The sequence below is a fragment of the Sphaerodactylus townsendi genome, linkage group LG15 (assembly GCF_021028975.2).
Source record: "Sphaerodactylus townsendi isolate TG3544 linkage group LG15, MPM_Stown_v2.3, whole genome shotgun sequence".
In the NCBI taxonomy this organism is placed as follows: Eukaryota; Metazoa; Chordata; class Lepidosauria; order Squamata; family Sphaerodactylidae; genus Sphaerodactylus; species Sphaerodactylus townsendi.
The window spans coordinates 24620211-24631834 of NC_059439.1; the positions used below are offsets into that span (position 1 = coordinate 24620211).

At 43.5% G+C, this 11624-nt stretch overlaps 1 protein-coding gene across 1 annotated transcript; it reads left to right on the top strand.

Moving 5' to 3' along the window:
* The first annotated feature begins 3199 nt into the window (after nucleotides 1–3199).
* LOC125444251 (vomeronasal type-2 receptor 26-like) lies at nucleotides 3200–10331 on the top strand. Its single transcript, XM_048516681.1, has 4 exons — nucleotides 3200–4000; nucleotides 5192–5419; nucleotides 8265–8391; nucleotides 9375–10331. The coding sequence occupies exons 1-4, from the start codon at nucleotides 3200–3202 to the stop codon at nucleotides 10274–10276; spliced, it is 2058 nt and encodes a 685-aa protein (XP_048372638.1). The 3' UTR covers nucleotides 10277–10331.
* Nucleotides 10332–11624: the final 1293 nt, after the last annotated feature.

Below are 11624 nucleotides of genomic sequence, written 5' to 3' on the forward strand. Positions count from 1 at the left end.
TTTTTAGTTTCTTCTCCACTGTGCCCTCTCGAAAGTCCATGTAACCTTTTTTTATCCCATCGTGTGATCTCTTTTTGTTTGAAAATTGGCAGAGAATCTGCTTTTTTCTTTCCCTTTATTTGCTTAAAGCTCGCCAAATTGCCATGCAGTTAGACATACTCTTTAAAAAAAATCTCCAAAATAATAAAGGGTGAAACATTTGACATGCGAAGTCATCAGTGTCTGTGAACTATTCAGACACAGGAAGATATCTTTTTTTAAAAGTTACAAGTCTCAAGGTGGGAGCATCCAACTGAGTTACCAATGTGCATTGTAAAATAATAAAATAATAAAATAAAATATTGGAAATGTGAAAAATGCTGATAAATGCTAAAAGGGGGTGTCAGAATGGAAAGGTGAATCTAAGGCTCATTCCGCACATGCAGAATAATGCACTTTCAAACTGCTTTCAATGCTCTTTGAAGCTGTGCGGAATGGCAAAATCCACTTGCAAACAGTTGTGAAAGTGGTTTGAAAACGCATTCTTTTGCGTGTGCGGAAGGGGCCTAAAGGAAAATGGGTTGATTCTGGACTCAGTTGGCGATTGCCACTCATTTCCTCTTCCTGCTGTTCAAGATGCCAACTTCAGGTGGGGCCTACAGATCTCCTGTAATTAGATCTGATCTCCAGGTGACAGAGAGAAAATAGCTGCCCAGGAAGGTGGACTTAATGGGAACATGTCCCCACTGAACTTCCTCCAGGAGTTTCCCAACCGTGAGCTGACAATCCTACCTGTTGCAGACCACCCCCAAACATTCATTCTTTAGTGTTTCTAACCCCCAAAGAACAACATTTCAGATATCAGTCAGAGAAGGAGGCAGGGCATTTCTATTTGCTGCTATAAAATACAGTCTCTCTTGCTCTCCTCTGCAGAGCCTTCCTTAGTGGTCTCCTCTCCGAATACTGACCCTGCTTAGCTTCTAATATCTGACCTGATCGGGCAATACTATCCTGCCTTTCCTCCCCAGGTTGCATTAATTAATAGTCTAATATTTCCATGGGTTCACTATTAGGATTTTCCATATATTATTGGAAACTTCATCAAGTTTCTCCTTATCATGATGGGTCTAACCATATTGAGAACAGGGACCTTGAAAGATCTCCCATCATGTCTACCTTGCCACTTAAGGTCCTCATCTCAAAGACCACACAGTGTTCCTGGCCATGTAAATGGGATATGTGACAGCTAAAGATGGGAAATTCTCACTGGAGATGTCTTTAGCAAACCTTCACCCTTGAAATTTCCTTGGACCGTGTGTCTTGTAGGCATCATGTGGCCAAACTTTCTTTGGTTACCCGAGGTTTTAATTTCACTGTGGCTATGTTGGTTTCAACACTGATCTTTTAACCCAACTGCAGTACAAATATGCCTGAGCTCTTTCATTGCTGGTGATTTAGTTTGATTAGCTATAATGATCTGATAGAATTTTGAAAACTTTGATCAAGTTGGTCAAAATTATGAAGAGTGCAACACAGTGATCTTTAACATTAAGAAGTAAATAAACTGGTTGCTGGGGGTAAAGTGTCGGTGACTGGGGAAGGCCATGGCAAACCACCTGGTAAAAAATAGTCTGCCTAGTACAGGTCATAATCACCCCCATGCGTCAGTGCCTTCCAATTTAATGCAACTGAAACTGAACTCTGTGATAGCTTTGGAATGCTAATACATTTTCATGTATCATTTGATGCATGCAGAGGTGAGCTTAAGATGTTGGTAAATGGATTTAGAACATAGATAAGAATAAAGAAGATGTTCAGTGTATTGTCAAAGGCTTTCACGGCCGGAATCACTGGGGTGCTGTGTGGTTTCCGGGCTGTATGGCCGTGTTCTAGCAGCATTCTCTCCTGACGTTTCACCTGCATCTTTGGCTGGCATCTTCAGAGGATCCTGCTAGAGCACAACCATACAGCCCGGAAACCATACAGCACCCAAAAGAAGATGTTGTTTTGTATCTTTTTAAACAAAAAACTTTCGAATACAGAATGGACAAATCTTATTATAAAATGAGCTAATGCTCTGTCGAGTTTTCACATAACAGAGTATCCTTCTCCTTCTAAAGAATGGTGACCAAATTCTACCAGCATACCCTTGCTTTGGCATTTGCTGTAAAGGAGATCCAAGAAAATCCCCAAATTTTGCCCAATGCTACGCTTGGTTTCCACATCCATGACACCTACCACAACGCCAAGATGACGTATCACAGGACCATGGATCTAGTCTTCAAAGGACACGTGTCTGCCCCAAATTACAAATGCAGCGCCCAGAAAAACCTCATCGCAGTCATTGGTGGGTTTGATGGAGACAGCTCTTTCCGTATGGCAGACATCTTAAGCCTCTACAAAATTCCACAGGTAAGAGCCATGCATGATTGGATGAGCAATGCAATAAATCAGAGTATGGTGGGATTCAGACTGAAGGAGAATTAGGAATCGTTACATGGTGATGGATCCCCAAAACATACATGGAAATGATTTCAACAGGGAAAATCCGGGAAGCAGAGTAGAACATTGTATTTAAGAGATCAATTCCAATGACTATTTCCAGTACACATGTACAATCCACATTTGTTTTGTTTAAATCAGGGGTAGGGAACCTTTAACACTCAAAGAGCCATTTGGACCCATTTTCCATGGGAAAAGAAAACACTTGGAGCCACAAATAATTTTTGACATTTAAAATAAAGACAACACTGTATATATTGGGTTTTTTTCACCTTTTACTCCACTCATTCTGAGAAGCGCATGGATGTGTCCGCCCGCAGGGCGGGCAGAGAGACTCAGAGACCAGCGGCCTTGCCGGCCGCCAGGAAAACCGCCCGCTCCAATGGGGCAGGCTGAGGGAAGCCAGCGGTGCGTGGCGACTCGCGGGCAGTTGAAATTCGAAACCATGCACTGCCTGCACAGGCTGGAGCCCGTCAGGGGCCAGCAGCTCGGCTCGTGGAGCCACAGTGCAAGGGCAGAAGAGCCGCATGCGGCTCTCGAGCCGCAGGTTCCCTATCCCTGGTTTAAATGGTCTCAAAGTCTGCAGCTGCCTCCTTCAGCAAATACCATTTGCATAAATAGGTACACAAATCATCTCTGTATTCTTTTATTTTAGCTCACGTATGGCACATTTGTCCTCACAGACAGGGGTGAGGCAGGATTCCCTTCCTTTTTCCGCATGTCACCCAATGAAGACCATCAGTATATGGGGGTCGTACAGCTGCTTCTCCATTTCCAATGGACGTGGGTTGGGCTCCTTGCTGTGGATAATGACAGCGGAGATCATTTCTTAAAAACCCTGGAGCCTTTGCTTTCCCAGAATGGAATCTGTTTGGCCTCCACAGGACGAATCCAAAACCAATCAAAATGGGACTTTGTACCAGACCTTTTCCACTTGACAACACAGATATATGATACTTTGACATTTAGCAAAGTCAACACAATCATTTTCTATGGGGAATCCATGACCCTGGTAACCATGAACACTTTGATGTTTTTAGGAATTGCCGAACATAAAGAAAAAGCATCACTGGCAAAAGTATGGATCATGACGGGTCAGGTTGATTTCACATTATCAGGCTTTCAACGCTTCATGAATTGTGACCTGTTTCAAGGTGCCCTTTCCTTCACACTTCACTCTGTCAATGTTCTTGGGTTCCAGAAGTTTCTTCATGGGATCAAACCTCACTGGGCGAAGGGGGATGGTTTTCGCATGGAGTTTTGGAAGCAAACATTTGACTGTTCCTTTCCAAATTCCCAAGAACCAATGGCAAGCAACGGGACATGTACTGGGGAAGAGAGGCTGGAGAGTGTTCCTGGGCCGCTTTTTGAAATGGACATGACTGGCCACAGCTACAGTATCTATAATGCTGTTCATGCTGTAGCCCATGCTTTGCATGCCATGCACTTGTCTAGATTCAGTCACAGAGCACATGTGAGTGGCAGAAGGGTGAGAATCTATGAGCTTCAACCTTGGCAGGTAATCTCTCCTTCATTGCCATGTATGAATTGGGACATGAATGCTCTTCCTTCTGCTTACCTGTGGGGTAGACATCTACAGACCCCTCATCACTAAAGAACAATTGAGGTCAATTGAGTCGGTTGAACATATTTTACTAGAATGCAAAATATATACCCCGCTTATCAACCCTCACATCCAAAACTGCCACTTATTCTTAGATAAGGCGAAGTTTTATTTTTTGTTGTGTGACCGGTGTCCACAAAAAACTGTGGATGTGGCAACACTTTTGGCATTGACTCAGGGGATCCGGCCCATTTATGTTGCTTAACTATCCTTTTAAGGATTGCCTTCTTACTTATTCATCATCGATTTTCTTCTTTTAATCGTTATTTATACTTTTATTAACTTCTTTGTTAATGCCAATACAAGTATTGGATGGATGGATGGATGGATGGATGGATGGATGGATGGATGGATGGATGGATGGATGGATGGATGGATGGATGGATGGATGGGTGGATGGATGGATGGATGGATGGATGGATGGATGGATGGATGGATGGATGGATGGATGGATGGATGGGAGGATGGATGGATGGATGGATGGATGGATGGATGGATGGATGGATAGTGCATCTTAGCCCATTTTGCATGGAGTGTTGCTATATTGATATTTCTGTGTTATACTGATTTTTCTGTTATACAGATATTTTGTGCTTTCTAAAAAAGCCGACTGGGGTTCCTCAAGAAATGCCTGTGAGGAGTAGTGAGTGGGGACAACCAGAAGGTGCAGCAACTCCAGAGCAAGGGAAAACACTGGGTTTCCCCACTCTCACTAACCACAGGGCTTTGGGTATCTGCCAAATCATAACACAGAGCACATCAGTACAGAAACCTCCACCCCGAAGGAAACTGTCCATCACTGCAGGCCAGAGCAGCAGTGTGTAATCAGCTATTGAGAAAAACTCCAGTTTTTTGTTCTATCCATAACGGGGTGTGTGTGTGTGTGTGTTTAACTCTGTTCTTCATGTATAATGTTTGTGCTTTCACGTTTGCTTCCTTTTCTTGGATCCTGGAAATTAGGTGCACTGTCTTGAAAGTCGTCCCTACTCCAATTTCAAAACTGTTTAGACTCCAATTTAGATTTATCTCCCCAAGTCTTGGAAACCTCTGTGAAGAAACAACCTCTGTTTCTTTTCCTTTGACTAGCTCCATCCGTTTCTTCAAGGCATTTCATTTAACAACACAGCAGGAGAAACCATTTCTTTTAACCAGAACAAGGAAATGGGAGTTGGATTCGATATCACCAACCTCATCACGTTCCCGAACAAGTCTTTCCAGAAGACGAAAGTCGGAAGGCTGGATCCTGATGCCCCCAAAGGAAAACAACTTGTCATTCATCCAGATATGATCGACTGGCACAGAACTTTTAACCAGGTGTGGATTTCAAGTTGCTATTTGTGGTAACTCAGTTTTTACCACAGGTTAAGTATTGAAAGAGTCGTGCCATGGATCATTGGGCTCCAACAAGGTCAGCAACACCAACTGAACCCACATCAATTGAAAACAAATTAAAAGGAAATAAAATATACTGCACAGTATTTGGGAATGATGTTCCCTATGTGTGGAACACTGCCATGATAAAGGACATTCAACACTAGTTTTCATTGTTCCTCAGATATTCTTCATCCAAGCAAGAGATGGTAAAAATAAATCTCGATTTCATTGGCTCAGTTTTTCCATTGGTGGGGAAAGTGTTCTCAAGTTGCACCTGACTTATGATGACTAGGGTTGGAGATTCGGACAGTCCGAATCCAGATTTTGACCGAATCTGCACTGGGATTTGAGAATAGGGCTATGGTCAGTTTCACATTTCGGGGTTTTGTTACAATTTTAGGAACAATTTTTGACTGAATCTATTAAATAAAAATAATAAATTAGGGTTAGGGTTAAGGCAAGGGGAGGGGAGGGGAGGGGAGGGACTGAGGATTGCCTTAGTGTTGCCCTGAGTTCTAGGGCGCAGTCCGAGAATAGGGCTATGGTCAGTTTTACGTTTTGGGTTTCTGTAACACGGTTGTAATCACTGGCATAATGCCCATTGGGCAAGGTGGGCAGCTGCCCAGGGCATCACCTTGTGGGGGGCATCAAAATGCTGGGTTCGTTTTTGGGTATTTTAGTGGTTTTCCATTTCTGGCCTGCAGGGGGCGCATTTTTTAGGCTAGCGGCACCAAAATTGCAGCGTATCATCAGGAGACTGTCCTTATGCTACCCCCCAAGTTTGGTGAGGTTTCGTTCAGGGAGTCCAAAGTTATAGACTCCCAAAGGGGGTGCCCCTATCCCCCATTGTTTCCAATGGGATCTAATAGGAGATAGGGGCTACAGTTTTGAGGGTCCATAACTTTGGGCCCCCTGAACCAAACTGCACCAAACTTGGGGGGGGTATCATTAGGGCAGTCTCCTGATGATCGAACTGAAAGTTTTGAGACTGTGCCTTCAGAAATGTGCCCCCCACAGCCTGCAACCCCCATTGACAGCATTGCAGAAAACTCAATGCAGAACAAAGATTCTTGGGCAAATTTCTAGGATGTTCCTGCAGGGGGTGCATTTTTGGATGTATTAGCACCAAAATTTCAGGGTATCATCTGGAGATGATGGCACCCCCAGAGTTTGGTGCAGTTTGGTTCAGGGGGGCCAAAGTTATGGACCCTCAAAACTGTAGCCCCCATCTCCTATTGGAAACAGAAATTTTGGTGCTGATATATCTAAAAATGCACCCCCTGCAGGCACCAATGTCCTGGTGCAAAAATTTTTTGTCGTGGTGGAGTGGTCGCCCATGGGGGGGGCATCCAACTCAGGTTTTGCCCAGGGCTACAGTTTGCCCAGGGCTGCCTCGTTACGCCCCTGGTTGTAATGCCGTTATAAGAGTTAGGGTTAAGGCAAGGGGAGCGGCTCAGGCTTGCCTTAGTGTTACGTTGAGTTCTAGGATTGGGCTTCAAGCAAGGGCAAGGGTTATGGCAAAACCCTGAAACCTGAAACTGACCATAATCCTATTCTCGGAGTGCACCCTAGAACTCAATATAACACTAAAAGAAGCCGTAGCCCCTGCCCTTGTCTTAAACCTAGAACATAGAACATAAGAACATAAGAACAAGCCAGCTGGATCAGACCAGAGTCCATCTAGTCCAGCTCTCTGCTACTCGCAGTGGCCCACCAGGTGCCTTTGGGAGTTCACATGTAGGATGTGAAAGCAATGGCCTTCTGCGGCTGTTGCTCCCGAGCACCTGGACTGTTAAGGCATTTGCAATCTCAGATCAAAGAGGATCAAGATTGGTAGCCATAAATTGACTTCTCCTCCATAAATCCATAAACCTAAACTGAACTTATTATTTTTATTTCATTTATTCAGTCATAAATAGATCCCAAAATTGTAACAAAAAATAAATTAAAATAAAATAATTGGTTAGGGTTAGGGTTAAGGCAAGGGCAGGGGCTCAGACTTGCCTTAGTGTTACGTGAAGTACTAGGGCAGTCCAAGGATAGGGCTATGGTCAGTTTCACGTTTCGGGTTTTGTTACAATTTTGGGAACAATTTATGACTGAATAAATTAAATAAAAATAATTAGTTACTTACTCCATAGTGATTCTTTCCACAAAGGTCACCAAAAAATTTTGTACAACATTTGGAAAATATGTTTGATCTCCCATCCCACAGTTTGTCTGCATTCATCCCCTCAAGATCATTCCTGGCTTCCTTTTTGGGATTTATCCAGGGCTTAAAAAATATTTATGGATTTGATGCTTCAGTGCTTTGAGCTGCAATTCACCATAGCTCATTCAATTCATGCTTCATAGAATTCATCCACACACACAGACCCCAAAATAAAATAAATGGATGAAAAAAAATAGGTGAGGTAGTGCAGAGTGAGCTCAGAAAATGGCACCAAGAAGGAAATCTAGGTTCTGAAGAGAGGTGTGGGAAATATCATAAAGAGAACACACAACAAGTCAAAACATTTTGAAAACATCTCAGCATAAGAATCGCTGTTTTTGAGGATATATTTAAGATGTTTTCAGGATGGAAATAAAACATTTTGGGGTAAAAGCTATGAGGAACTCCTACGTGGAAATATTGTGTTTCCTGTCTCAAAAGGTTTCAGGGTATCCTTGCAGAAAGAGCCAGTGTTTTCAAGGCAGAGATGGTTTGCCATTGCCTGTTTATATTATTCAAACAATAAAATGATGCTTTGTTTTTCCAATTCTGAATCCCTGCTGTTTTTAATAGGTACTGCCACTTTCACAATGCAGCGACCCCTGCCAACCTGGTTATCACAAAAAGAAGAAGGAAGGAGAGAAGTTTTGCTGTTACAATTGTGATCCATGTCCAGAAGGAAAATTTTCAAGCCTGAAGGGTAGGTGAGATTATGCATTACATCCCCCCCTCTCTCTCACACACACTTTTCAGTAAAATGTGTTAAGTGTGAATTCTGAAAAATTTTCAAACACAACAAATTATACAGTATTTTACTATGTAAACGAGTGGCGGGTTCCTGATGACAAACCAGAAAAAGTGAGAGCTGCTGAGAAGTATAGTCCTTGGATATCTGAGAGGGCCCAGGTTCCAGCTCCTCCCAAAAAAGAAAGGACTACACTTCCCAACAGCTCTTTCCAAGGATGCCACTTTGGGGAATACTGCTGGCCAGAGGTGGGATCCAACCAGTTCTCACCACTTCTCTAGAAGTGGTTACTAATTTTTTCTGAGTGCCGAGAAGGGGTTACTAAAGCAACCTCCCTGCCCAATAGGGACGGCGCCACTGTTTGAATCCCACCACCATCGGAACCTGTTATTAAAATTTTTGGATCCCACCACTGCTGCTGGCCTTGCGTGGCATTCTCCAAATATGTGGGGAGAAGGGCATTTCAAAAGTGGATGCACAAAAGAAACAGGAGCCCTGTCCGTCCCCCCCACCCACAAAGCTGGGATCCAGCTTTGCCAACAGGATGTCAACCTATGGAGATGGGGAAAACTATTCTCACCTTCGCAGGCCCCCTGCTCGCCCCTTGCAAAGCCGGGATCCAGCTTTGCAAAAGGGAGGGTGCCTATGGAGATGGGAGAACTTCCTGCATCTTCATAGGGACCCTGCACTCTCCCCCACTTTCTGAAGCCAGGATCCAGCTTTGCAAACATCAGTTTTCTAGAGTCCATTGAGTTTGGTCTCTCAATGGGCTTTATTGCTAGTTAATAAATAATCAGAATAAAAGGTCAGAGGCTAAAAATATTTTTAGACCATCCTCTCCAGACATGGAAAGAGCAGCTAACAGGTATTATGAATAATATCTCCCACACTGACGGTCGTGAAATATCAATTATAACGTTATCCTATTTTTTTTCCAGACATGGTTGACTGTATCAGTTGTCCAGAAGATCAGTATCCAAGCAAGGACCAAGATCAGTGCTTTGACAAAATTATAACTTTCCTATCTTATAAAGAACCTTTGGGAATCATTTCCACAGTTCTAACTGTTTCACTGTCCCTGACTACTGCTTTCGTACTGGGAACTTTCATTAAGCACAGGGATACCCCTGTAGTGAAAGCCAACAATCAGGGTATCACCTATGTTCTCCTTGTCTCCCTCCTCCTCTGTTTCCTCTCTTCTTTACTGTTTCTTGGAGAACCAAACCAGGTGACCTGCCTCCTCCGGCAATCTGCTTTCACCATCATCTTCACAGTGGCCGTTTCTTCTGTCTTGGCCAAAACCATCACTGTGGTTGTCGCCTTCATGGCCACTAAACCAGGGTCTCGTGTGAGAAAATGGGTAGGGAAAAGACTGACCGGCTTCATCCTTTTTTCGTGTTCCTGCATCCAAGTAGGCATCTGTATGGCTTGGCTAGGAACCTCAGCCCCTTTCCCCGATTTTGACAGGCGGTCACTGACCACAGAGATTGTGGCTGAATGTAACGAAGGGTCGGTGATTATGTTTTATGTAGCCCTTGGTTATTTGGGACTTTTGTCTTTTATCAGCTTGGTGGTGGCCTTCCTAGCCAGGAAGTTGCCAAATAGTTTCAATGAAGCCAAGTTCATCACCTTTAGCATGCTGATTTTTTGCAGCGTTTGGGTGTCTTTTATTCCAACCTACCTGAGTACCAAAGGGAAATATATGGTAGCCGTTGAGATCTTCTCTATCTTGGCTTCCAGTGCTGGGTTACTGGTTTGTATCTTTTCACCCAAATGCTATATTATTATTCTGAGACCTGAGTTGAACAGGAAGGATCTGCTAATTAATAAAAGGTCTTGAGGAGTCTGAACAACCATATTTATTGTTTTTATGGTGTCTATGATAGTGAATGTATGTACCCTTTCTGTTTAGTTAGCTTGGTTAAAACATTAAAACATTATATATATAAACTTTTACATCATGAAGAAGAAACTAAGTGTCTGAACATGAAGAACATTACAGATTTATTTTAGTGAAAAACAGAGGATTAAACATGTAGTTATATATTCTTCCTTTCAGGCTTTCCCTGTATTGTAAGCATTTTTCCCCATATCTGCTAAGCCAGTGGTGGCGAACCTATGGCACGGGTGCCAGAGGTGGCACTCAGAGCCCTTTCTGTGGGCACACACACACATCTAGACTGGCCTGGGCACAATCCTATACCTGGGAGTAAGCTCGGTTGCTGGCAATGGGGCTTGTGTCTGAGTAAACCCTCCTAGGATCGTGATTCACCCATTCAAAGTGTTGCACGGTTGCTTCACCCAGCTTACTCCCGAGTAACGCAAGCCTCGGAGCCAACTCTTTTTTCTAAATTAAAACCTCAGTATTTGGGTTAAATTGCCGTGTTGGCACTTTGCGATAAATAAGTGGGTTTTGGGTGGCAATTTGGGCACTCGGTCTGGAAAAGGTTCGCCATCACTGTGCTAAGCTGTTTTATTTTGTAAAAGGCCTCCACCAAGACAGAGTAGCATGCATTTGAATGGGGACAAACCCCCACTGGCATTAGTTTCCTTGTAGGGTCAATGGTTTTCTTGTATGAACAGACTTGCCTGTTGGGAATTAATCTATACGGAACATCAGAGGAAAAGAAGTCCTCAATCAGATGTGGTGGAAAAGAGCATTTCCTATCAAAGCATTTTCTTTCAAAGATGACACTAACAATCCAAACTCCTTCCCTCTAATCAACTCTCCCTGCAATTAGCTGCATCTCATAGTAATTTGTTTTTTTCCTGACTGACGGCTAGGCGACTTTTACGGAGGTTCTAGAAAACATTCATAATGAAGCACACTGAGCGCCGAGAGAGATGGGGTGGTAAAGCTCTCCCGGTTTGATCTCTAGTGGCCCACTTTGAGAGTGGAATCCATACAATCAGAGCTAGCTTTCAAGGCATGTGTTTGCCATTGTATAGATGGTAAAAATAAGGTGGACACATTTCTCTTAAAAAGGATACTGTCCAAGGTAGCCTCCATCCAGTGTCACCTGGGATTCTGGGATCAAGAGAGCATGCACCTGGAGGAAAGTGTTACCAGTAGGCTGAGTCTGATAGTATTGCTAATGCTATTTCCTCCCGTGGACTGGACAGTGTGCACTATGAAGTGTTCATATCCTGATCCTTTCCCTATTTCACTTGAGCAATACCAGCCTGGG